The sequence below is a fragment of the Macaca fascicularis genome, chromosome 4 (genome assembly GCF_037993035.2).
Source record: "Macaca fascicularis isolate 582-1 chromosome 4, T2T-MFA8v1.1".
NCBI classification, from domain to species: domain Eukaryota; kingdom Metazoa; phylum Chordata; class Mammalia; order Primates; family Cercopithecidae; genus Macaca; species Macaca fascicularis.
In genome coordinates, this window is record NC_088378.1 from 10,425,722 (window position 1) to 10,453,569 (window position 27,848).

The following is a 27,848-nucleotide window of genomic DNA, read 5'->3' on the forward strand; positions in this document are numbered from 1 at the left end:
TATTGCATGTGGGAAGCAAGTCACAGAAAAGAGCAAGGGAGTTTGGAGTAGAAGCAAGTGCCGGAATCAAGGATGGTTGATAACTTTTCAATTATGAAGAACGTTGACAAAATCACGGTTTCATGAACCTCTAGGGATCAAATAGGAAATTTCAGAAACAAACAAACCAACAAACAGAAAAAACCGTGTGTGTCGTACTTCTGTACATCACAGTTTGAAGGTAACAAGGCACAGGCATAATACGAAGAAACATCTCAGGAGAAAGTGGAGGAAAAAGAGCTGTGTCTTCCTAGAAGTACAGTGATACAAATTGCTAATGCGTTCACCTCAGAAACACTGGAAGCCGGATGCCAGGGAATATTATTAAAATGATAATCTGCAACCAGAAGAGATCACCGCGAATGCTGAATCCAGCAATAAAATGCCTTGATGACGATCTCTGTTGGATAAATGCATACTGTGCACTGCCCCAAACAAAGCAACCAGAAACTGCCAGACTTTGGAATGAGCAGCCTTATGTAACAAGAGACGTGACCCGAAGGAATTAGATAGAAGAAGAATAGAAGAAGAAGGGAACTTTCTGCAGCCCACATAATGTAGAATCCAGCAATTCGCAAATGTAGATAGATGTAAATGCAAAATATTTTCTTGATCAAATTTCTATGTCTTTTTCAATGAGAGTTGACTGCTTGAAGCAGAATGATAGCACTATGTTTAAGTTTAGCATATGTAGAGGTAACAGGTTGAACAGGTAGCATAAATCATGCAGGAAATAATTGGAAGTGTACCACTGTGTCTTACCTCATGCACGATGGTATGTAATATTAATAAAAGGTTACTGTGTGGGTTCGAAGGGATATTGCAAATCCTAGAGCAATCGCAGTTTTGACCTCTGAGGTTTATGTTATAATAAGAATATTCCATGCATTCCAAAGAGGGAAGCCATGGAAGAAAAAGAAGTCTTACAAGAGCTCGGGCTCTTATACATCCAGTTGCTGATTGAACCAGCTTCCTGGAATGGAGGGTCTGAGGTTGAGACTAGGTCACAATTGTAGAGTCTCTAGAGAGAGAGTGTTGGATCCCCATGGCCCAGAATACATTTCCCATTTTCTCAGGCAGCCGCAGGTCATGAATGTGAGGATACTGAGAGGTTGGAGCAAGGTTCTTGGGAGGCATAAGGAAGAGCGAATGCTTCAAGATCCCCGCAGCCCGAAGTCCTCCCCTGCTTTGCCCCCTTCTTCATTGCTTTCTGCTCCTCCGTAGCTGTCCGACCTCTTCAGATCTCTTAGTCTACCCTGCCGTCTTCCTTGATGCCATGGGTCCCACTGTTCTTTCAACTCATCCGCTTTCCCTCAGTCCCGGAGTGGCTGCGGCCAGCAGAGCATAGATTGAGAGCAAGAGAGAAGGTCCTGCCCAGGAACCCATTCTAGAGATACTGCATCCTGCCTGGGAGCAACTTTTCCAGGGCAGCTTTGAGAAGTGGTGCGGAAAGAAACCTACTTGACCCACGTGATAGGAGAATGACAGACCGTAGTAGTATTCGCACAACGCGTTTCCATGTGAAACGTAGAGCCTTTCCACTCCGTTTTGAGTACATAGTAAGGGAAGGTTGACCTGGAAAGGCTGTCCTTCTGGATGCCATGTTTTCTCGGAAGAACTACATGTTAGTTGCAACTCCCACTTTAGAATATGAAGCCCTACCGAGAGAGATACGCAGACTAGACAGATACAGATACTTTGTGTGCGAATCAACAATGGCACAATACAGGCGTCAAAATGCGTACCAGTTATTCCAGAGAGATGGATTGGGCAGAAGGTAGAAGGAGAATAGTCTGATCATGTTTTGGCCACGTGTATGCATTATCTCAGTGTCTCTAGGAAGCGTTTGCTCCTTTAGATTTACAAAAATAGTAATAATCTCTTAAGTATGAGAAATGTGCAGAGAGGATTAGTGATTGAGAGCCATTCGTGCTTGTGGCAATCATATGGTACTTTTAGTGGGTATATTAGAAAGGCACCAGGAACGACCATGTTGCCGCACAAAGGAGAGGGTGTGGCGTCCCCGTGCATAGTGTCCCACCTCTTGTGACATGTATCGTTTTGGAATTTCCAGTGGCTTGATCAGGAACTACTGCAGGAATCCAGATCCTGTGGCAGCCCCTTATTGTTATACCATGGATCCCAATGTCAGGTGGGAGTACTGCAACCTGACACAATGCTCAGACGCAGAAGGGACTGCCGTCGCACCTCCGAATGTCACCCCGGTTCCAAGCCTAGAGGCTCCTTCCGAACAAGGTAAGGAGCCTGCGGCCAGACATCTACACGCTTAGAAGCTGGGATGGAAAGCCATGGAAATTCCCAGTGGTGCGGCAGCTTTCAATGGTCCACGGATGCTCGAGTGTTGACTGAGTTCTGCCATGTAGGAGGAAGCCCGCGTGCACTCTCTGGGGGAGTCAGCGGAGTGATTTCTGGTACAACGTGGGTGGGCTGTGTCTTTAGGATGGGCCCAAACCCTCCAGGGTGATTGCCTGCACAAGTCACCTCGTTGTAAAACGGACTATCTCAGTGTCTTAGCCAACATTTTTATTGTGACATGCTCTGAGGTGTGTGACTCTTTCCAAGCCAGGAAGCATTTCCAGGGATTGCTTCAAGTAGACAGCATTGGGTGCAATCTTCCGCATTGCCGATTCCGAGAAATATGACTCTGGAGCCTGTCGCCCTCGAGAAACCTAACAGGGCTTCCTTAATTCCATATCGCCCTGGGTCTGTGGAGCAGTACATGAGCTCCCAATGCTCTAAGGCTCTGCAGCCCTAGGCTTTGAAGGGAGTGATTTCTCAGTGTTCTTAAACCTCTTTGTGATGGCACTTGTACCTGGGAGGGGTCTGGAGAGAAAGAGTAGTAGACTTCTCCTTTATTGCAATTCAGGATGCGGGGCACGAGAGGATTCCCTCTCTCCTCCAAAGGAATAAGCTTTTGGCCTGCACACATCCCTGAGAAGCAAAGTGTCGTTGCCTTCAGTCAGATATAGAGGACCGTTTTCTGCCCCATGGCCCGGAAGCCAAAGGCCTTGGCTTTCATGAACAACGGTCTAGGGAAACATACCTGTCCCCGCCTCTGTCCCCGACAGCCGATTACCACCTGCAGCCCGCATTGCCAAATGCAGTGCCCTTTGCTCGATCCTGCCCCATTCAGTAGAGTTTCCCAGAAAGGTGGTTGCTCGTGAGCGCACTTTCCAATGAGGAGAGCAGTCTGACCTGTTGTGTTTCTCTAAGGTTGCAGGTGAAATATTTCCAAGAACTGACTACGGTTCTAGAATGGTAGGAATCTGTTGCTTTGGTGTTGGTTTGTTGGTTGGTTTTCTCACATCCCTCGGTCTACGGATAAGGAAAAGAGTACGGTCGTAATTCTCATAGACTCCTTCCTGGTTGTGTCATCAGTGGCTTCACATGTATCTCTGTTCTCAGAGATCCTCAGCTTGATTTCTTCTGTTTTCCTTTCAGCACCGACTGAGCAAAGGCCTGGGGTGCAGGAGTGCTACCACGGTAATGGACAGAGTTATCGAGGCACATACTTCACCACTGTGACAGGAAGAACCTGCCAAGCTTGGTCATCTATGACACCGCACTCTCATAGTCGGACCCCGGAAAACTACCCAAATGGGTATGTCTTTGTTCTTTACCGTAAGAGAAGAAAGGGTCAACTGAAGTTTCTGTTAGAAGAGACGTGCTTCAAGCTGAGTTCTCCGAACTCAACTTGTGTCAGACGCAGATGGCGTAGCAAAATGTCTCAGGATGATTGCCTTGGAGCTACGGGTCTGAGAGAAGAGAACTGTTAAGCTGCCTCTCCTTCCTCCTAGTTTTATGGAGCAGAAGGGACATCTGGAGGCGAGGACATCACATGATGAAGAAAGTCAGAATGGCAAACGACCAAACACTTAGATTACCCTTCCACAACACCCACTAAGGGTCAATGAAGACTTTCCAATTGGAATTCTGTTATTCTGACTTCCAATTCCTGAAGGGAAGGTTGTGTTTGCCTTTTCTGTCTGGGCTCATGAGGAAAGATAGGTGCTTATTTATGGACAGGTAAATGTATCTCTTTCTACGTCTGTGTAAACTCCAATGGGGGAGGGAAACACTCGGCCTTAAGTACCAGTGGCCTGAAGGGATACGGGTTCGCAGCAAGAGAAGAGCCAAGGCAGGAAGGCAGATGAGAGTGATGCTGAAAAGAGACGGATGCTGAAAAGCAAAAGGGATGGGGAGATGGACAGAAGCCTGGATCTGAGCACCCCAGGGCCAATTTTTTGGCCAGCAGCGACTACAAAAGACATGGAGAAATGGTTTGGAGCCCAAGCAGACTGTAGCCATCTTGCTGAAGGTAACGGAGGGATTGGAGTTTGGGATGATTCCGGTAGCTAAAACTTTCTAGGTCTGGCAGAAATAAGACCTGGTTTGTGGAGGAAAGGAGCTCTACAACTACGCATAGAAGTCTCCTCCAGTTGTTGGCCTGACATGACGCTGCATGTGCACAGAAAATGTTCCACAAGAAAGTATGGCAAAGAACATTTACTGAGGAACAGCAGCTACAAGAGAACAGCAAGCTCAGTGAAGAAGACAGAGATCACATAGCACTGTGGGAGACTGGAGTTCTTACCAGCTAGACGGGAGAGTCCTCACAGAACACGTTGCGAATTCCGTGGAGACCCCAGAACAGCCATAATTTAAAAGTGGTATTAAGATATTCCGAGAATACAGTCAGCTGCAGACAACCCCTTTCATAGCTGAAAAGCGAGTGTCCAAGCATCAAATCGGTTTCCAAGTCAATGAACTGCCAGTGAGAGGAAATCTCAAGTCTCTTTACAAGTAAACAAGAAAGTCAATTGGCTCAGCTATGAGGTACCCCGAGAGTGAGTCCTAAATTTAAACTTTGACTACATGTCGGAAAGCATTTCGTGTGATCCATAACCAGGAAATAAATCAGGCCATACAAACAAGCTCAGAAATGACACAAATGATTAGAATTGCATGAAAATTTGACATATCATTATGACAACCGATTTCAAATATTTAAACAAATGAATATGAAACAAACCAGATGTCATGTCAAGAGAAATTAACAGTATAGAATAGCCAAATCAAATTAAAGAACTAATATAAAAACAGTGTGTCTTAAATGAATAAATTACTGCATGGCCACCTGATCAAGTTGGACATTTCAGAAGAAAAAATTAACCAAACCACAATTCTACAGAACCTACAGAACTAGTTACACACACACACACACACACACACACACACACACACACACACACCCAAATTCAAAACACACCCGTACACAGACTCACGCAAAATCTCACAATTTCTCTCACACACAAGGACACTCCTGGAGAAATAGTGAAATACGAAATCAACCGAGCCTCACAGACACGTAGGAAAATATGAAAAGATTTATTGCATGTGGGAAGCAAGTCACAGAAAAGAGCAAGGGAGTTTGGAGTAGAAGCAAGTGCCGGAATCAAGGATGGTTGATAACTTTTCAATTATGAAGAACGTTGACAAAATCACGGTTTCATGAACCTCTAGGGATCAAATAGGAAATTTCAGAAACAAACAAACCAACAAACAGAAAAAACCGTGTGTGTCGTACTTCTGTACATCACAGTTTGAAGGTAACAAGGCACAGGCATAATACGAAGAAACATCTCAGGAGAAAGTGGAGGAAAAAGAGCTGTGTCTTCCTAGAAGTACAGTGATACAAATTGCTAATGCGTTCACCTCAGAAACACTGGAAGCCGGATGCCAGGGAATATTATTAAAATGATAATCTGCAACCAGAAGAGATCACCGCGAATGCTGAATCCAGCAATAAAATGCCTTGATGACGATCTCTGTTGGATAAATGCATACTGTGCACTGCCCCAAACAAAGCAACCAGAAACTGCCAGACTTTGGAATGAGCAGCCTTATGTAACAAGAGACGTGACCCGAAGGAATTAGATAGAAGAAGAATAGAAGAAGAAGGGAACTTTCTGCAGCCCACATAATGTAGAATCCAGCAATTCGCAAATGTAGATAGATGTAAATGCAAAATATTTTCTTGATCAAATTTCTATGTCTTTTTCAATGAGAGTTGACTGCTTGAAGCAGAATGATAGCACTATGTTTAAGTTTAGCATATGTAGAGGTAACAGGTTGAACAGGTAGCATAAATCATGCAGGAAATAATTGGAAGTGTACCACTGTGTCTTACCTCATGCACGATGGTATGTAATATTAATAAAAGGTTACTGTGTGGGTTCGAAGGGATATTGCAAATCCTAGAGCAATCGCAGTTTTGACCTCTGAGGTTTATGTTATAATAAGAATATTCCATGCATTCCAAAGAGGGAAGCCATGGAAGAAAAAGAAGTCTTACAAGAGCTCGGGCTCTTATACATCCAGTTGCTGATTGAACCAGCTTCCTGGAATGGAGGGTCTGAGGTTGAGACTAGGTCACAATTGTAGAGTCTCTAGAGAGAGAGTGTTGGATCCCCATGGCCCAGAATACATTTCCCATTTTCTCAGGCAGCCGCAGGTCATGAATGTGAGGATACTGAGAGGTTGGAGCAAGGTTCTTGGGAGGCATAAGGAAGAGCGAATGCTTCAAGATCCCCGCAGCCCGAAGTCCTCCCCTGCTTTGCCCCCTTCTTCATTGCTTTCTGCTCCTCCGTAGCTGTCCGACCTCTTCAGATCTCTTAGTCTACCCTGCCGTCTTCCTTGATGCCATGGGTCCCACTGTTCTTTCAACTCATCCGCTTTCCCTCAGTCCCGGAGTGGCTGCGGCCAGCAGAGCATAGATTGAGAGCAAGAGAGAAGGTCCTGCCCAGGAACCCATTCTAGAGATACTGCATCCTGCCTGGGAGCAACTTTTCCAGGGCAGCTTTGAGAAGTGGTGCGGAAAGAAACCTACTTGACCCACGTGATACGAGAATGACAGACCGTAGTAGTATTCGCACAACGCGTTTCCATGTGAAACGTAGAGCCTTTCCACTCCGTTTTGAGTACATAGTAAGGGAAGGTTGACCTGGAAAGGCTGTCCTTCTGGATGCCATGTTTTCTCGGAAGAACTACATGTTAGTTGCAACTCCCACTTTAGAATATGAAGCCCTACCGAGAGAGATACGCAGACTAGACAGATACAGATACTTTGTGTGCGAATCAACAATGGCACAATACAGGCGTCAAAATGCGTACCAGTTATTCCAGAGAGATGGATTGGGCAGAAGGTAGAAGGAGAATAGTCTGATCATGTTTTGGCCACGTGTATGCATTATCTCAGTGTCTCTAGGAAGCGTTTGCTCCTTTAGATTTACAAAAATAGTAATAATCTCTTAAGTATGAGAAATGTGCAGAGAGGATTAGTGATTGAGAGCCATTCGTGCTTGTGGCAATCATATGGTACTTTTAATGGGTATATTAGAAAGGCACCAGGAACGACCATGTTGCCGCACAAAGGAGAGGGTGTGGCGTCCCCGTGCATAGTGTCCCACCTCTTGTGACATGTATCGTTTTGGAATTTCCAGTGGCTTGATCAGGAACTACTGCAGGAATCCAGATCCTGTGGCAGCCCCTTATTGTTATACCATGGATCCCAATGTCAGGTGGGAGTACTGCAACCTGACACAATGCTCAGACGCAGAAGGGACTGCCGTCGCACCTCCGAATGTCACCCCGGTTCCAAGCCTAGAGGCTCCTTCCGAACAAGGTAAGGAGCCTGCGGCCAGACATCTACACGCTTAGAAGCTGGGATGGAAAGCCATGGAAATTCCCAGTGGTGCGGCAGCTTTCAATGGTCCACGGATGCTCGAGTGTTGACTGAGTTCTGCCATGTAGGAGGAAGCCCGCGTGCACTCTCTGGGGGAGTCAGCGGAGTGATTTCTGGTACAACGTGGGTGGGCTGTGTCTTTAGGATGGGCCCAAACCCTCCAGGGTGATTGCCTGCACAAGTCACCTCGTTGTAAAACGGACTATCTCAGTGTCTTAGCCAACATTTTTATTGTGACATGCTCTGAGGTGTGTGACTCTTTCCAAGCCAGGAAGCATTTCCAGGGATTGCTTCAAGTAGACAGCATTGGGTGCAATCTTCCGCATTGCCGATTCCGAGAAATATGACTCTGGAGCCTGTCGCCCTCGAGAAACCTAACAGGGCTTCCTTAATTCCATATCGCCCTGGGTCTGTGGAGCAGTACATGAGCTCCCAATGCTCTAAGGCTCTGCAGCCCTAGGCTTTGAAGGGAGTGATTTCTCAGTGTTCTTAAACCTCTTTGTGATGGCACTTGTACCTGGGAGGGGTCTGGAGAGAAAGAGTAGTAGACTTCTCCTTTATTGCAATTCAGGATGCGGGGCACGAGAGGATTCCCTCTCTCCTCCAAAGGAATAAGCTTTTGGCCTGCACACATCCCTGAGAAGCAAAGTGTCGTTGCCTTCAGTCAGATATAGAGGACCGTTTTCTGCCCCATGGCCCGGAAGCCAAAGGCCTTGGCTTTCATGAACAACGGTCTAGGGAAACATACCTGTCCCCGCCTCTGTCCCCGACAGCCGATTACCACCTGCAGCCCGCATTGCCAAATGCAGTGCCCTTTGCTCGATCCTGCCCCATTCAGTAGAGTTTCCCAGAAAGGTGGTTGCTCGTGAGCGCACTTTCCAATGAGGAGAGCAGTCTGACCTGTTGTGTTTCTCTAAGGTTGCAGGTGAAATATTTCCAAGAACTGACTACGGTTCTAGAATGGTAGGAATCTGTTGCTTTGGTGTTGGTTTGTTGGTTGGTTTTCTCACATCCCTCGGTCTACGGATAAGGAAAAGAGTACGGTCGTAATTCTCATAGACTCCTTCCTGGTTGTGTCATCAGTGGCTTCACATGTATCTCTGTTCTCAGAGATCCTCAGCTTGATTTCTTCTGTTTTCCTTTCAGCACCGACTGAGCAAAGGCCTGGGGTGCAGGAGTGCTACCACGGTAATGGACAGAGTTATCGAGGCACATACTTCACCACTGTGACAGGAAGAACCTGCCAAGCTTGGTCATCTATGACACCGCACTCTCATAGTCGGACCCCGGAAAACTACCCAAATGGGTATGTCTTTGTTCTTTACCGTAAGAGAAGAAAGGGTCAACTGAAGTTTCTGTTAGAAGAGACGTGCTTCAAGCTGAGTTCTCCGAACTCAACTTGTGTCAGACGCAGATGGCGTAGCAAAATGTCTCAGGATGATTGCCTTGGAGCTACGGGTCTGAGAGAAGAGAACTGTTAAGCTGCCTCTCCTTCCTCCTAGTTTTATGGAGCAGAAGGGACATCTGGAGGCGAGGACATCACATGATGAAGAAAGTCAGAATGGCAAACGACCAAACACTTAGATTACCCTTCCACAACACCCACTAAGGGTCAATGAAGACTTTCCAATTGGAATTCTGTTATTCTGACTTCCAATTCCTGAAGGGAAGGTTGTGTTTGCCTTTTCTGTCTGGGCTCATGAGGAAAGATAGGTGCTTATTTATGGACAGGTAAATGTATCTCTTTCTACGCCTGTGTAAACTCCAATGGGGGAGGGAAACACTCGGCCTTAAGTACCAGTGGCCTGAAGGGATACGGGTTCGCAGCAAGAGAAGAGCCAAGGCAGGAAGGCAGATGAGAGTGATGCTGAAAAGAGACGGATGCTGAAAAGCAAAAGGGATGGGGAGATGGACAGAAGCCTGGGTCTGAGCACCCCAGGGCCAATTTTTTGGCCAGCAGCGACTACAAAAGACATGGAGAAATGGTTTCTCCATGTGGGAGAGGAAATGGTAGAGGCCCTAGCGTATTGAGAGAGGGGCAGTGATGAGCTCAACTCCATAGATGCCTTGGCTTTCTTCCTGGATAGCCTTCCTGCAGTGAGTAGCAAGGAGATGGAGCCCAAGCAGACTGTAGCCATCTTGCTGAAGGTAACGGAGGGATTGGAGTTTGGGATGATTCCGGTAGCTAAAACTTTCTAGGTCTGGCAGAAATAAGACCTGGTTTGTGGAGGAAAGGAGCTCTACAACTACGCATAGAAGTCTCCTCCGTTGTTGTTGGCCTGACATGACGCTGCATGTGCACAGAAAATGTTCCACAAGAAAGTATGGCAAAGAACATTTACTGAGGAACAGCAGCTACAAGAGAACAGCAAGCTCAATGAAGAAGACAGAGATCACATAGCACTGTGGGAGACTGGAGTTCTTACCAGCTAGACGGGAGAGTCCTCACAGAACACGTTGCGAATTCCGTGGAGACCCCAGAACAGCCATAATTTAAAAGTGGTATTAAGATATTCCGAGAATACAGTCAGCTGCAGACAACCCCTTTCATAGCTGAAAAGCGAGTGTCCAAGCATCAAATCGGTTTCCAAGTCAATGAACTGCCAGTGAGAGGAAATCTCAAGTCTCTTTACAAGTAAACAAGAAAGTCAATTGGCTCAGCTATGAGGTACCCCGAGAGTGAGTCCTAAATTTAAACTTTGACTACATGTCGGAAAGCATTTCGTGTGATCCATAACCAGGAAATAAATCAGGCCATACAAACAAGCTCAGAAATGACACAAATGATTAGAATTGCATGAAAATTTGACATATCATTATGACAACCGATTTCAAATATTTAAACAAATGAATATGAAACAAACCAGATGTCATGTCAAGAGAAATTAACAGTATAGAATAGCCAAATCAAATTAAAGAACTAATATAAAAACAGTGTGTCTTAAATGAATAAATTACTGCATGGCCACCTGATCAAGTTGGACATTTCAGAAGAAAAAATTAACCAAACCACAATTCTACAGAACCTACAGAACTAGTTACACACACACACACACACACACACACCCAAATTCAAAACACACCCGTACACAGACTCACGCAAAATCTCACAATTTCTCTCACACACAAGGACACTCCTGGAGAAATAGTGAAATACGAAATCAACCGAGCCTCACAGACACGTAGGAAAATATGAAAAGATTTATTGCATGTGGGAAGCAAGTCACAGAAAAGAGCAAGGGAGTTTGGAGTAGAAGCAAGTGCCGGAATCAAGGATGGTTGATAACTTTTCAATTATGAAGAACGTTGACAAAATCACGGTTTCATGAACCTCTAGGGATCAAATAGGAAATTTCAGAAACAAACAAACCAACAAACAGAAAAAACCGTGTGTGTCGTACTTCTGTACATCACAGTTTGAAGGTAACAAGGCACAGGCATAATACGAAGAAACATCTCAGGAGAAAGTGGAGGAAAAAGAGCTGTGTCTTCCTAGAAGTACAGTGATACAAATTGCTAATGCGTTCACCTCAGAAACACTGGAAGCCGGATGCCAGGGAATATTATTAAAATGATAATCTGCAACCAGAAGAGATCACCGCGAATGCTGAATCCAGCAATAAAATGCCTTGATGACGATCTCTGTTGGATAAATGCATACTGTGCACTGCCCCAAACAAAGCAACCAGAAACTGCCAGACTTTGGAATGAGCAGCCTTATGTAACAAGAGACGTGACCCGAAGGAATTAGATAGAAGAAGAATAGAAGAAGAAGGGAACTTTCTGCAGCCCACATAATGTAGAATCCAGCAATTCGCAAATGTAGATAGATGTAAATGCAAAATATTTTCTTGATCAAATTTCTATGTCTTTTTCAATGAGAGTTGACTGCTTGAAGCAGAATGATAGCACTATGTTTAAGTTTAGCATATGTAGAGGTAACAGGTTGAACAGGTAGCATAGATCATGCAGGTAATAATTGGAAGTGTACCACTGTGTCTTACCTCATGCACGATGGTATGTAATATTAATAAAAGGTTACTGTGTGGGTTCGAAGGGATATTGCAAATCCTAGAGCAATCGCAGTTTTGACCTCTGAGGTTTATGTTATAATAAGAATATTCCATGCATTCCAAAGAGGGAAGCCATGGAAGAAAAAGAAGTCTTACAAGAGCTCGGGCTCTTATACATCCAGTTGCTGATTGAACCAGCTTCCTGGAATGGAGGGTCTGAGGTTGAGACTAGGTCACAATTGTAGAGTCTCTAGAGAGAGAGTGTTGGATCCCCATGGCCCAGAATACATTTCCCATTTTCTCAGGCAGCCGCAGGTCATGAATGTGAGGATACTGAGAGGTTGGAGCAAGGTTCTTGGGAGGCATAAGGAAGAGCGAATGCTTCAAGATCCCCGCAGCCCGAAGTCCTCCCCTGCTTTGCCCCCTTCTTCATTGCTTTCTGCTCCTCCGTAGCTGTCCGACCTCTTCAGATCTCTTAGTCTACCCTGCCGTCTTCCTTGATGCCATGGGTCCCACTGTTCTTTCAACTCATCCGCTTTCCCTCAGTCCCGGAGTGGCTGCGGCCAGCAGAGCATAGATTGAGAGCAAGAGAGAAGGTCCTGCCCAGGAACCCATTCTAGAGATACTGCATCCTGCCTGGGAGCAACTTTTCCAGGGCAGCTTTGAGAAGTGGTGCGGAAAGAAACCTACTTGACCCACGTGATACGAGAATGACAGACCGTAGTAGTATTCGCACAACGCGTTTCCATGTGAAACGTAGAGCCTTTCCACTCCGTTTTGAGTACATAGTAAGGGAAGGTTGACCTGGAAAGGCTGTCCTTCTGGATGCCATGTTTTCTCGGAAGAACTACATGTTAGTTGCAACTCCCACTTTAGAATATGAAGCCCTACCGAGAGAGATACGCAGACTAGACAGATACAGATACTTTGTGTGCGAATCAACAATGGCACAATACAGGCGTCAAAATGCGTACCAGTTATTCCAGAGAGATGGATTGGGCAGAAGGTAGAAGGAGAATAGTCTGATCATGTTTTGGCCACGTGTATGCATTATCTCAGTGTCTCTAGGAAGCGTTTGCTCCTTTAGATTTACAAAAATAGTAATAATCTCTTAAGTATGAGAAATGTGCAGAGAGGATTAGTGATTGAGAGCCATTCGTGCTTGTGGCAATCATATGGTACTTTTAATGGGTATATTAGAAAGGCACCAGGAACGACCATGTTGCCGCACAAAGGAGAGGGTGTGGCGTCCCCGTGCATAGTGTCCCACCTCTTGTGACATGTATCGTTTTGGAATTTCCAGTGGCTTGATCAGGAACTACTGCAGGAATCCAGATCCTGTGGCAGCCCCTTATTGTTATACCATGGATCCCAATGTCAGGTGGGAGTACTGCAACCTGACACAATGCTCAGACGCAGAAGGGACTGCCGTCGCACCTCCGAATGTCACCCCGGTTCCAAGCCTAGAGGCTCCTTCCGAACAAGGTAAGGAGCCTGCGGCCAGACATCTACACGCTTAGAAGCTGGGATGGAAAGCCATGGAAATTCCCAGTGGTGCGGCAGCTTTCAATGGTCCACGGATGCTCGAGTGTTGACTGAGTTCTGCCATGTAGGAGGAAGCCCGCGTGCACTCTCTGGGGGAGTCAGCGGAGTGATTTCTGGTACAACGTGGGTGGGCTGTGTCTTTAGGATGGGCCCAAACCCTCCAGGGTGATTGCCTGCACAAGTCACCTCGTTGTAAAACGGACTATCTCAGTGTCTTAGCCAACATTTTTATTGTGACATGCTCTGAGGTGTGTGACTCTTTCCAAGCCAGGAAGCATTTCCAGGGATTGCTTCAAGTAGACAGCATTGGGTGCAATCTTCCGCATTGCCGATTCCGAGAAATATGACTCTGGAGCCTGTCGCCCTCGAGAAACCTAACAGGGCTTCCTTAATTCCATATCGCCCTGGGTCTGTGGAGCAGTACATGAGCTCCCAATGCTCTAAGGCTCTGCAGCCCTAGGCTTTGAAGGGAGTGATTTCTCAGTGTTCTTAAACCTCTTTGTGATGGCACTTGTACCTGGGAGGGGTCTGGAGAGAAAGAGTAGTAGACTTCTCCTTTATTGCAATTCAGGATGCGGGGCACGAGAGGATTCCCTCTCTCCTCCAAAGGAATAAGCTTTTGGCCTGCACACATCCCTGAGAAGCAAAGTGTCGTTGCCTTCAGTCAGATATAGAGGACCGTTTTCTGCCCCATGGCCCGGAAGCCAAAGGCCTTGGCTTTCATGAACAACGGTCTAGGGAAACATACCTGTCCCCGCCTCTGTCCCCGACAGCCGATTACCACCTGCAGCCCGCATTGCCAAATGCAGTGCCCTTTGCTCGATCCTGCCCCATTCAGTAGAGTTTCCCAGAAAGGTGGTTGCTCGTGAGCGCACTTTCCAATGAGGAGAGCAGTCTGACCTGTTGTGTTTCTCTAAGGTTGCAGGTGAAATATTTCCAAGAACTGACTACGGTTCTAGAATGGTAGGAATCTGTTGCTTTGGTGTTGGTTTGTTGGTTGGTTTTCTCACATCCCTCGGTCTACGGATAAGGAAAAGAGTACGGTCGTAATTCTCATAGACTCCTTCCTGGTTGTGTCATCAGTGGCTTCACATGTATCTCTGTTCTCAGAGATCCTCAGCTTGATTTCTTCTGTTTTCCTTTCAGCACCGACTGAGCAAAGGCCTGGGGTGCAGGAGTGCTACCACGGTAATGGACAGAGTTATCGAGGCACATACTTCACCACTGTGACAGGAAGAACCTGCCAAGCTTGGTCATCTATGACACCGCACTCTCATAGTCGGACCCCGGAAAACTACCCAAATGGGTATGTCTTTGTTCTTTACCGTAAGAGAAGAAAGGGTCAACTGAAGTTTCTGTTAGAAGAGACGTGCTTCAAGCTGAGTTCTCCGAACTCAACTTGTGTCAGACGCAGATGGCGTAGCAAAATGTCTCAGGATGATTGCCTTGGAGCTACGGGTCTGAGAGAAGAGAACTGTTAAGCTGCCTCTCCTTCCTCCTAGTTTTATGGAGCAGAAGGGACATCTGGAGGCGAGGACATCACATGATGAAGAAAGTCAGAATGGCAAACGACCAAACACTTAGATTACCCTTCCACAACACCCACTAAGGGTCAATGAAGACTTTCCAATTGGAATTCTGTTATTCTGACTTCCAATTCCTGAAGGGAAGGTTGTGTTTGCCTTTTCTGTCTGGGCTCATGAGGAAAGATAGGTGCTTATTTATGGACAGGTAAATGTATCTCTTTCTACGCCTGTGTAAACTCCAATGGGGGAGGGAAACACTCGGCCTTAAGTACCAGTGGCCTGAAGGGATACGGGTTCGCAGCAAGAGAAGAGCCAAGGCAGGAAGGCAGATGAGAGTGATGCTGAAAAGAGACGGATGCTGAAAAGCAAAAGGGATGGGGAGATGGACAGAAGCCTGGGTCTGAGCACCCCAGGGCCAATTTTTTGGCCAGCAGCGACTACAAAAGACATGGAGAAATGGTTTCTCCATGTGGGAGAGGAAATGGTAGAGGCCCTAGCGTATTGAGAGAGGGGCAGTGATGAGCTCAACTCCATAGATGCCTTGGCTTTCTTCCTGGATAGCCTTCCTGCAGTGAGTAGCAAGGAGATGGAGCCCAAGCAGACTGTAGCCATCTTGCTGAAGGTAACGGAGGGATTGGAGTTTGGGATGATTCCGGTAGCTAAAACTTTCTAGGTCTGGCAGAAATAAGACCTGGTTTGTGGAGGAAAGGAGCTCTACAACTACGCATAGAAGTCTCCTCCAGTTGTTGGCCTGACATGACGCTGCATGTGCACAGAAAATGTTCCACAAGAAAGTATGGCAAAGAACATTTACTGAGGAACAGCAGCTACAAGAGAACAGCAAGCTCAGTGAAGAAGACAGAGATCACATAGCACTGTGGGAGACTGGAGTTCTTACCAGCTAGACGGGAGAGTCCTCACAGAACACGTTGCGAATTCCGTGGAGACCCCAGAACAGCCATAATTTAAAAGTGGTATTAAGATATTCCGAGAATACAGTCAGCTGCAGACAACCCCTTTCATAGCTGAAAAGCGAGTGTCCAAGCATCAAATCGGTTTCCAAGTCAATGAACTGCCAGTGAGAGGAAATCTCAAGTCTCTTTACAAGTAAACAAGAAAGTCAATTGGCTCAGCTATGAGGTACCCCGAGAGTGAGTCCTAAATTTAAACTTTGACTACATGTCGGAAAGCATTTCGTGTGATCCATAACCAGGAAATAAATCAGGCCATACAAACAAGCTCAGAAATGACACAAATGATTAGAATTGCATGAAAATTTGACATATCATTATGACAACCGATTTCAAATATTTAAACAAATGAATATGAAACAAACCAGATGTCATGTCAAGAGAAATTAACAGTATAGAATAGCCAAATCAAATTAAAGAACTAATATAAAAACAGTGTGTCTTAAATGAATAAATTACTGCATGGCCACCTGATCAAGTTGGACATTTCAGAAGAAAAAATTAACCAAACCACAATTCTACAGAACCTACAGAACTAGTTACACACACACACACACACACACACACACACACACACCCAAATTCAAAACACACCCGTACACAGACTCACGCAAAATCTCACAATTTCTCTCACACACAAGGACACTCCTGGAGAAATAGTGAAATACGAAATCAACCGAGCCTCACAGACACGTAGGAAAATATGAAAAGATTTATTGCATGTGGGAAGCAAGTCACAGAAAAGAGCAAGGGAGTTTGGAGTAGAAGCAAGTGCCGGAATCAAGGATGGTTGATAACTTTTCAATTATGAAGAACGTTGACAAAATCACGGTTTCATGAACCTCTAGGGATCAAATAGGAAATTTCAGAAACAAACAAACCAACAAACAGAAAAAACCGTGTGTGTCGTACTTCTGTACATCACAGTTTGAAGGTAACAAGGCACAGGCATAATACGAAGAAACATCTCAGGAGAAAGTGGAGGAAAAAGAGCTGTGTCTTCCTAGAAGTACAGTGATACAAATTGCTAATGCGTTCACCTCAGAAACACTGGAAGCCGGATGCCAGGGAATATTATTAAAATGATAATCTGCAACCAGAAGAGATCACCGCGAATGCTGAATCCAGCAATAAAATGCCTTGATGACGATCTCTGTTGGATAAATGCATACTGTGCACTGCCCCAAACAAAGCAACCAGAAACTGCCAGACTTTGGAATGAGCAGCCTTATGTAACAAGAGACGTGACCCGAAGGAATTAGATAGAAGAAGAATAGAAGAAGAAGGGAACTTTCTGCAGCCCACATAATGTAGAATCCAGCAATTCGCAAATGTAGATAGATGTAAATGCAAAATATTTTCTTGATCAAATTTCTATGTCTTTTTCAATGAGAGTTGACTGCTTGAAGCAGAATGATAGCACTATGTTTAAGTTTAGCATATGTAGAGGTAACAGGTTGAACAGGTAGCATAAATCATGCAGGAAATAATTGGAAGTGTACCACTGTGTCTTACCTCATGCACGATGGTATGTAATATTAATAAAAGGTTACTGTGTGGGTTCGAAGGGATATTGCAAATCCTAGAGCAATCGCAGTTTTGACCTCTGAGGTTTATGTTATAATAAGAATATTCCATGCATTCCAAAGAGGGAAGCCATGGAAGAAAAAGAAGTCTTACAAGAGCTCGGGCTCTTATACATCCAGTTGCTGATTGAACCAGCTTCCTGGAATGGAGGGTCTGAGGTTGAGACTAGGTCACAATTGTAGAGTCTCTAGAGAGAGAGTGTTGGATCCCCATGGCCCAGAATACATTTCCCATTTTCTCAGGCAGCCGCAGGTCATGAATGTGAGGATACTGAGAGGTTGGAGCAAGGTTCTTGGGAGGCATAAGGAAGAGCGAATGCTTCAAGATCCCCGCAGCCCGAAGTCCTCCCCTGCTTTGCCCCCTTCTTCATTGCTTTCTGCTCCTCCGTAGCTGTCCGACCTCTTCAGATCTCTTAGTCTACCCTGCCGTCTTCCTTGATGCCATGGGTCCCACTGTTCTTTCAACTCATCCGCTTTCCCTCAGTCCCGGAGTGGCTGCGGCCAGCAGAGCATAGATTGAGAGCAAGAGAGAAGGTCCTGCCCAGGAACCCATTTTAGAGATACTGCATCCTGCCTGGGAGCAACTTTTCCAGGGCAGCTTTGAGAAGTGGTGCGGAAAGAAACCTACTTGACCCACGTGACACGAGAATGACAGACCGTAGTAGTATTCGCACAACGCGTTTCCGTGTGAAACGTAGAGCCTTTCCACTCCGTTTTGAGTACATAGTAAGGGAAGGTTGACCTGGAAAGGCTGTCCTTCTGGATGCCATGTTTTCTCGGAAGAACTACATGTTAGTTGCAACTCCCACTTTAGAATATGAAGCCCTACCGAGAGAGATACGCAGACTAGACAGATACAGATACTTTGTGTGCGAATCAACAATGGCACAATACAGGCGTCAAAATGCGTACCAGTTATTCCAGAGAGATGGATTGGGCAGAAGGTAGAAGGAGAATAGTCTGATCATGTTTTGGCCACGTGTATGCATTATCTCAGTGTCTCTAGGAAGCGTTTGCTCCTTTAGATTTACAAAAATAGTAATAATCTCTTAAGTATGAGAAATGTGCAGAGAGGATTAGTGATTGAGAGCCATTCGTGCTTGTGGCAATCATATGGTACTTTTAATGGGTATATTAGAAAGGCACCAGGAACGACCATGTTGCCGCACAAAGGAGAGGGTGTGGCGTCCCCGTGCATAGTGTCCCACCTCTTGTGACATGTATCGTTTTGGAATTTCCAGTGGCTTGATCAGGAACTACTGCAGGAATCCAGATCCTGTGGCAGCCCCTTATTGTTATACCATGGATCCCAATGTCAGGTGGGAGTACTGCAACCTGACACAATGCTCAGACGCAGAAGGGACTGCCGTCGCACCTCCGAATGTCACCCCGGTTCCAAGCCTAGAGGCTCCTTCCGAACAAGGTAAGGAGCCTGCGGCCAGACATCTACACGCTTAGAAGCTGGGATGGAAAGCCATGGAAATTCCCAGTGGTGCGGCAGCTTTCAATGGTCCACGGATGCTCGAGTGTTGACTGAGTTCTGCCATGTAGGAGGAAGCCCGCGTGCACTCTCTGGGGGAGTCAGCGGAGTGATTTCTGGTACAACGTGGGTGGGCTGTGTCTTTAGGATGGGCCCAAACCCTCCAGGGTGATTGCCTGCACAAGTCACCTCGTTGTAAAACGGACTATCTCAGTGTCTTAGCCAACATTTTTATTGTGACATGCTCTGAGGTGTGTGACTCTTTCCAAGCCAGGAAGCATTTCCAGGGATTGCTTCAAGTAGACAGCATTGGGTGCAATCTTCCGCATTGCCGATTCCGAGAAATATGACTCTGGAGCCTGTCGCCCTCGAGAAACCTAACAGGGCTTCCTTAATTCCATATCGCCCTGGGTCTGTGGAGCAGTACATGAGCTCCCAATGCTCTAAGGCTCTGCAGCCCTAGGCTTTGAAGGGAGTGATTTCTCAGTGTTCTTAAACCTCTTTGTGATGGCACTTGTACCTGGGAGGGGTCTGGAGAGAAAGAGTAGTAGACTTCTCCTTTATTGCAATTCAGGATGCGGGGCACGAGAGGATTCCCTCTCTCCTCCAAAGGAATAAGCTTTTGGCCTGCACACATCCCTGAGAAGCAAAGTGTCGTTGCCTTCAGTCAGATATAGAGGACCGTTTTCTGCCCCATGGCCCGGAAGCCAAAGGCCTTGGCTTTCATGAACAACGGTCTAGGGAAACATACCTGTCCCCGCCTCTGTCCCCGACAGCCGATTACCACCTGCAGCCCGCATTGCCAAATGCAGTGCCCTTTGCTCGATCCTGCCCCATTCAGTAGAGTTTCCCAGAAAGGTGGTTGCTCGTGAGCGCACTTTCCAATGAGGAGAGCAGTCTGACCTGTTGTGTTTCTCTAAGGTTGCAGGTGAAATATTTCCAAGAACTGACTACGGTTCTAGAATGGTAGGAATCTGTTGCTTTGGTGTTGGTTTGTTGGTTGGTTTTCTCACATCCCTCGGTCTACGGATAAGGAAAAGAGTACGGTCGTAATTCTCATAGACTCCTTCCTGGTTGTGTCATCAGTGGCTTCACATGTATCTCTGTTCTCAGAGATCCTCAGCTTGATTTCTTCTGTTTTCCTTTCAGCACCGACTGAGCAAAGGCCTGGGGTGCAGGAGTGCTACCACGGTAATGGACAGAGTTATCGAGGCACATACTTCACCACTGTGACAGGAAGAACCTGCCAAGCTTGGTCATCTATGACACCGCACTCTCATAGTCGGACCCCGGAAAACTACCCAAATGGGTATGTCTTTGTTCTTTACCGTAAGAGAAGAAAGGGTCAACTGAAGTTTCTGTTAGAAGAGACGTGCTTCAAGCTGAGTTCTCCGAACTCAACTTGTGTCAGACGCAGATGGCGTAGCAAAATGTCTCAGGATGATTGCCTTGGAGCTACGGGTCTGAGAGAAGAGAACTGTTAAGCTGCCTCTCCTTCCTCCTAGTTTTATGGAGCAGAAGGGACATCTGGAGGCGAGGACATCACATGATGAAGAAAGTCAGAATGGCAAACGACCAAACACTTAGATTACCCTTCCACAACACCCACTAAGGGTCAATGAAGACTTTCCAATTGGAATTCTGTTATTCTGACTTCCAATTCCTGAAGGGAAGGTTGTGTTTGCCTTTTCTGTCTGGGCTCATGAGGAAAGATAGGTGCTTATTTATGGACAGGTAAATGTATCTCTTTCTACGCCTGTGTAAACTCCAATGGGGGAGGGAAACACTCGGCCTTAAGTACCAGTGGCCTGAAGGGATACGGGTTCGCAGCAAGAGAAGAGCCAAGGCAGGAAGGCAGATGAGAGTGATGCTGAAAAGAGACGGATGCTGAAAAGCAAAAGGGATGGGGAGATGGACAGAAGCCTGGGTCTGAGCACCCCAGGGCCAATTTTTTGGCCAGCAGCGACTACAAAAGACATGGAGAAATGGTTTCTCCATGTGGGAGAGGAAATGGTAGAGGCCCTAGCGTATTGAGAGAGGGGCAGTGATGAGCTCAACTCCATAGATGCCTTGGCTTTCTTCCTGGATAGCCTTCCTGCAGTGAGTAGCAAGGAGATGGAGCCCAAGCAGACTGTAGCCATCTTGCTGAAGGTAACGGAGGGATTGGAGTTTGGGATGATTCCGGTAGCTAAAACTTTCTAGGTCTGGCAGAAATAAGACCTGGTTTGTGGAGGAAAGGAGCTCTACAACTACGCATAGAAGTCTCCTCCAGTTGTTGGCCTGACATGACGCTGCATGTGCACAGAAAATGTTCCACAAGAAAGTATGGCAAAGAACATTTACTGAGGAACAGCAGCTACAAGAGAACAGCAAGCTCAATGAAGAAGACAGAGATCACATAGCACTGTGGGAGACTGGAGTTCTTACCAGCTAGACGGGAGAGTCCTCACAGAACACGTTGCGAATTCCGTGGAGACCCCAGAACAGCCATAATTTAAAAGTGGTATTAAGATATTCCGAGAATACAGTCAGCTGCAGACAACCCCTTTCATAGCTGAAAAGCGAGTGTCCAAGCATCAAATCGGTTTCCAAGTCAATGAACTGCCAGTGAGAGGAAATCTCAAGTCTCTTTACAAGTAAACAAGAAAGTCAATTGGCTCAGCTATGAGGTACCCCGAGAGTGAGTCCTAAATTTAAACTTTGACTACATGTCGGAAAGCATTTCGTGTGATCCATAACCAGGAAATAAATCAGGCCATACAAACAAGCTCAGAAATGACACAAATGATTAGAATTGCATGAAAATTTGACATATCATTATGACAACCGATTTCAAATATTTAAACAAATGAATATGAAACAAACCAGATGTCATGTCAAGAGAAATTAACAGTATAGAATAGCCAAATCAAATTAAAGAACTAATATAAAAACAGTGTGTCTTAAATGAATAAATTACTGCATGGCCACCTGATCAAGTTGGACATTTCAGAAGAAAAAATTAACCAAACCACAATTCTACAGAACCTACAGAACTAGTTACACACACACACACACACACACACACACACACACCCAAATTCAAAACACACCCGTACACAGACTCACGCAAAATCTCACAATTTCTCTCACACACAAGGACACTCCTGGAGAAATAGTGAAATACGAAATCAACCGAGCCTCACAGACACGTAGGAAAATATGAAAAGATTTATTGCATGTGGGAAGCAAGTCACAGAAAAGAGCAAGGGAGTTTGGAGTAGAAGCAAGTGCCGGAATCAAGGATGGTTGATAACTTTTCAATTATGAAGAACGTTGACAAAATCACGGTTTCATGAACCTCTAGGGATCAAATAGGAAATTTCAGAAACAAACAAACCAACAAACAGAAAAAACCGTGTGTGTCGTACTTCTGTACATCACAGTTTGAAGGTAACAAGGCACAGGCATAATACGAAGAAACATCTCAGGAGAAAGTGGAGGAAAAAGAGCTGTGTCTTCCTAGAAGTACAGTGATACAAATTGCTAATGCGTTCACCTCAGAAACACTGGAAGCCGGATGCCAGGGAATATTATTAAAATGATAATCTGCAACCAGAAGAGATCACCGCGAATGCTGAATCCAGCAATAAAATGCCTTGATGACGATCTCTGTTGGATAAATGCATACTGTGCACTGCCCCAAACAAAGCAACCAGAAACTGCCAGACTTTGGAATGAGCAGCCTTATGTAACAAGAGACGTGACCCGAAGGAATTAGATAGAAGAAGAATAGAAGAAGAAGGGAACTTTCTGCAGCCCACATAATGTAGAATCCAGCAATTCGCAAATGTAGATAGATGTAAATGCAAAATATTTTCTTGATCAAATTTCTATGTCTTTTTCAATGAGAGTTGACTGCTTGAAGCAGAATGATAGCACTATGTTTAAGTTTAGCATATGTAGAGGTAACAGGTTGAACAGGTAGCATAAATCATGCAGGAAATAATTGGAAGTGTACCACTGTGTCTTACCTCATGCACGATGGTATGTAATATTAATAAAAGGTTACTGTGTGGGTTCGAAGGGATATTGCAAATCCTAGAGCAATCGCAGTTTTGACCTCTGAGGTTTATGTTATAATAAGAATATTCCATGCATTCCAAAGAGGGAAGCCATGGAAGAAAAAGAAGTCTTACAAGAGCTCGGGCTCTTATACATCCAGTTGCTGATTGAACCAGCTTCCTGGAATGGAGGGTCTGAGGTTGAGACTAGGTCACAATTGTAGAGTCTCTAGAGAGAGAGTGTTGGATCCCCATGGCCCAGAATACATTTCCCATTTTCTCAGGCAGCCGCAGGTCATGAATGTGAGGATACTGAGAGGTTGGAGCAAGGTTCTTGGGAGGCATAAGGAAGAGCGAATGCTTCAAGATCCCTGCAGCCCGAAGTCCTCCCCTGCTTTGCCCCCTTCTTCATTGCTTTCTGCTCCTCCGTAGCTGTCCGACCTCTTCAGATCTCTTAGTCTACCCTGCCGTCTTCCTTGATGCCATGGGTCCCACTGTTCTTTCAACTCATCCGCTTTCCCTCAGTCCCGGAGTGGCTGCGGCCAGCAGAGCATAGATTGAGAGCAAGAGAGAAGGTCCTGCCCAGGAACCCATTCTAGAGATACTGCATCCTGCCTGGGAGCAACTTTTCCAGGGCAGCTTTGAGAAGTGGTGCGGAAAGAAACCTACTTGACCCACGTGACACGAGAATGACAGACCGTAGTAGTATTCGCACAACGCGTTTCCGTGTGAAACGTAGAGCCTTTCCACTCCGTTTTGAGTACATAGTAAGGGAAGGTTGACCTGGAAAGGCTGTCCTTCTGGATGCCATGTTTTCTCGGAAGAACTACATGTTAGTTGCAACTCCCACTTTAGAATATGAAGCCCTACCGAGAGAGATACGCAGACTAGACAGATACAGATACTTTGTGTGCGAATCAACAATGGCACAATACAGGCGTCAAAATGCGTACCAGTTATTCCAGAGAGATGGATTGGGCAGAAGGTAGAAGGAGAATAGTCTGATCATGTTTTGGCCACGTGTATGCATTATCTCAGTGTCTCTAGGAAGCGTTTGCTCCTTTAGATTTACAAAAATAGTAATAATCTCTTAAGTATGAGAAATGTGCAGAGAGGATTAGTGATTGAGAGCCATTCGTGCTTGTGGCAATCATATGGTACTTTTAATGGGTATATTAGAAAGGCACCAGGAACGACCATGTTGCCGCACAAAGGAGAGGGTGTGGCGTCCCCGTGCATAGTGTCCCACCTCTTGTGACATGTATCGTTTTGGAATTTCCAGTGGCTTGATCAGGAACTACTGCAGGAATCCAGATCCTGTGGCAGCCCCTTATTGTTATACCATGGATCCCAATGTCAGGTGGGAGTACTGCAACCTGACACAATGCTCAGACGCAGAAGGGACTGCCGTCGCACCTCCGAATGTCACCCCGGTTCCAAGCCTAGAGGCTCCTTCCGAACAAGGTAAGGAGCCTGCGGCCAGACATCTACACGCTTAGAAGCTGGGATGGAAAGCCATGGAAATTCCCAGTGGTGCGGCAGCTTTCAATGGTCCACGGATGCTCGAGTGTTGACTGAGTTCTGCCATGTAGGAGGAAGCCCGCGTGCACTCTCTGGGGGAGTCAGCGGAGTGATTTCTGGTACAACGTGGGTGGGCTGTGTCTTTAGGATGGGCCCAAACCCTCCAGGGTGATTGCCTGCACAAGTCACCTCGTTGTAAAACGGACTATCTCAGTGTCTTAGCCAACATTTTTATTGTGACATGCTCTGAGGTGTGTGACTCTTTCCAAGCCAGGAAGCATTTCCAGGGATTGCTTCAAGTAGACAGCATTGGGTGCAATCTTCCGCATTGCCGATTCCGAGAAATATGACTCTGGAGCCTGTCGCCCTCGAGAAACCTAACAGGGCTTCCTTAATTCCATATCGCCCTGGGTCTGTGGAGCAGTACATGAGCTCCCAATGCTCTAAGGCTCTGCAGCCCTAGGCTTTGAAGGGAGTGATTTCTCAGTGTTCTTAAACCTCTTTGTGATGGCACTTGTACCTGGGAGGGGTCTGGAGAGAAAGAGTAGTAGACTTCTCCTTTATTGCAATTCAGGATGCGGGGCACGAGAGGATTCCCTCTCTCCTCCAAAGGAATAAGCTTTTGGCCTGCACACATCCCTGAGAAGCAAAGTGTCGTTGCCTTCAGTCAGATATAGAGGACCGTTTTCTGCCCCATGGCCCGGAAGCCAAAGGCCTTGGCTTTCATGAACAACGGTCTAGGGAAACATACCTGTCCCCGCCTCTGTCCCCGACAGCCGATTACCACCTGCAGCCCGCATTGCCAAATGCAGTGCCCTTTGCTCGATCCTGCCCCATTCAGTAGAGTTTCCCAGAAAGGTGGTTGCTCGTGAGCGCACTTTCCAATGAGGAGAGCAGTCTGACCTGTTGTGTTTCTCTAAGGTTGCAGGTGAAATATTTCCAAGAACTGACTACGGTTCTAGAATGGTAGGAATCTGTTGCTTTGGTGTTGGTTTGTTGGTTGGTTTTCTCACATCCCTCGGTCTACGGATAAGGAAAAGAGTACGGTCGTAATTCTCATAGACTCCTTCCTGGTTGTGTCATCAGTGGCTTCACATGTATCTCTGTTCTCAGAGATCCTCAGCTTGATTTCTTCTGTTTTCCTTTCAGCACCGACTGAGCAAAGGCCTGGGGTGCAGGAGTGCTACCACGGTAATGGACAGAGTTATCGAGGCACATACTTCACCACTGTGACAGGAAGAACCTGCCAAGCTTGGTCATCTATGACACCGCACTCTCATAGTCGGACCCCGGAAAACTACCCAAATGGGTATGTCTTTGTTCTTTACCGTAAGAGAAGAAAGGGTCAACTGAAGTTTCTGTTAGAAGAGACGTGCTTCAAGCTGAGTTCTCCGAACTCAACTTGTGTCAGACGCAGATGGCGTAGCAAAATGTCTCAGGATGATTGCCTTGGAGCTACGGGTCTGAGAGAAGAGAACTGTTAAGCTGCCTCTCCTTCCTCCTAGTTTTATGGAGCAGAAGGGACATCTGGAGGCGAGGACATCACATGATGAAGAAAGTCAGAATGGCAAACGACCAAACACTTAGATTACCCTTCCACAACACCCACTAAGGGTCAATGAAGACTTTCCAATTGGAATTCTGTTATTCTGACTTCCAATTCCTGAAGGGAAGGTTGTGTTTGCCTTTTCTGTATGGGCCAATGAGGAAAGAATATGTGTTTATGTATGGACAGGGGACTGTATCTCTTTCTATATCTACATGTATTCCAGCGGGGAGGGAATCACTCGGCCCTAAGTACCAGTGTCCTGAAGGGATACAGGTTGGCGGCAAGAGAAGAGCCAAGTCGGGAAGGCAGATGAGAGTCAGTAAAGAGATGGATGCTGAAAAGTAAAAGTGTGGGTAGATGGACAGAAGCCTGGGTCTGAGCAGCCCATGGCCAATTTTTTGGCCACAAGTGACTGCCAAAGACGTGGAAAAATGGTTTCTCCATGTCGGACAAGAGATGGTAGAGGACCTAGAGAAATGAGAGAGGGGCAATGATGAGCTCAACTCCATAGATGCCTTGGCTTTCTTCCTGGATACCCTTGCTGGATACCCTTCCTGGATACCTTGCCCTGACTAGCAAGGAGATGGAGCCCAAGGAGACTGTAGCCATCTTGCTGAAGGGAAGAGAGGGATTGGAGTTTGGGATGACTCTGGTAGCTAACATTTTCTAGGTCTGCTACAAATAAGACCTGCTTTGTGGATAGGACCTCTACAAATATGCATAGAAGTCTCCTCCAGTTGTTGGCCTGACATGACGCTGCATGTGCACAGAAAATGGTTCCACAAGAAAGTATGGCAAAGAACTTTTACTGAGAAACAGGAACTACAAGAGAACAGCAAGCTCAATAAAGAAGACGGAGATCACATAGCACTCTGGGAGATCGGAGTTCTTACCAGCTAGACGAGAGAGTCCTCACAGAACACATTGCCAATTCAGTGGAGACTCCGGAACAGCCTTGATTTAAAAGTGGAATTAGTATATTCCTAGAAATCAGGCAGCTGCAGACAGCCCCTTGCATAGCTGAACAGCCAGTGTCCAAGCATCAAATCAGTTTCCAAGTCAATGAACTGCCTGTGAGAGGAAATCTCAAGTCTCTTTACAAGTAAACAACAAAGTCAATTGGCTCAGCTATGCGGTATCCCCAGAGTGAGTCCTAAATTTAAAATTTGACTACATGTAGAAAAGCGTTTCGTGTAATCCATGACCAGGAAATAAATCAGGAACTACAAGCAAGCTCAGAAATGACAGAAATGAGTAGAATTGCATGAAAATTTGACATATCGGTATGATAATGGATTTCAAATGTTTAAAAAAAGAATATGCAACAAACCAGATATCATATCAAGAGAAATTAACAGTATAGAATAGCAAAATCAAATTAAAGGACTAGTATAAAAAAAGTATGTCTTAAATGAAAAAGTTACTATATGGCCTCTTGCTCAAGTTAGACATTTCTGGAGAAAAAATTAACCAAAAAAGAAATCTACAGAACCTGCAGAACTAGTTATACACACAAACCCAAATGCAAAACACACCCATACACGGGCACACGCAAAAACTCACAAGTTCTCTCACACACAAGGACACCCCTGAAGAAATAGTGAAATACGTAATCAACAAACCCTCACAGACATGTAGGAAAATATGAAAAGATTTTCTGAATGTGGGAACCAAGTCACAGAAAAGAGCAAGGGAGTTTGGAGTAGAAGCAAGTACCAGAATCAAGAATGGTTGATAACTTTTCAGTTATGAGGAACATTGAAAATATCACAGTTTCATGAAACTCTATGGAACAATTATGGAAATCGGA

The 27,848-nt window shown here is 45.8% G+C and overlaps 1 protein-coding gene across 8 annotated transcripts in view; it reads left to right on the forward strand.

The window, feature by feature from the left end:
• LPA (lipoprotein(a)) overlaps positions 1–27,848 on the forward strand; it is a 260,670-nt gene that overhangs the window by 143,796 nt on the left and 89,026 nt on the right. For all 8 annotated transcript variants that reach the window (XR_012433296.1, XR_012433297.1, XM_074036788.1 and 5 more), the window contains 10 exons: positions 2,114–2,295; positions 3,502–3,661; positions 7,563–7,744; positions 8,951–9,110; positions 13,121–13,302; positions 14,509–14,668; positions 18,687–18,868; positions 20,075–20,234; positions 24,251–24,432; positions 25,639–25,798. Coding sequence is in view for 6 of the 8 variants with exons in the window: in XM_074036788.1 (XP_073892889.1) it covers positions 2,114–2,295; positions 3,502–3,661; positions 7,563–7,744; positions 8,951–9,110; positions 13,121–13,302; positions 14,509–14,668; positions 18,687–18,868; positions 20,075–20,234; positions 24,251–24,432; positions 25,639–25,798 (1,710 nt within the window). In the remaining 2 variants the exon portion in view is untranslated. The remainder of the gene's footprint in view (positions 1–2,113; positions 2,296–3,501; positions 3,662–7,562; positions 7,745–8,950; positions 9,111–13,120; positions 13,303–14,508; positions 14,669–18,686; positions 18,869–20,074; positions 20,235–24,250; positions 24,433–25,638; positions 25,799–27,848) is intronic.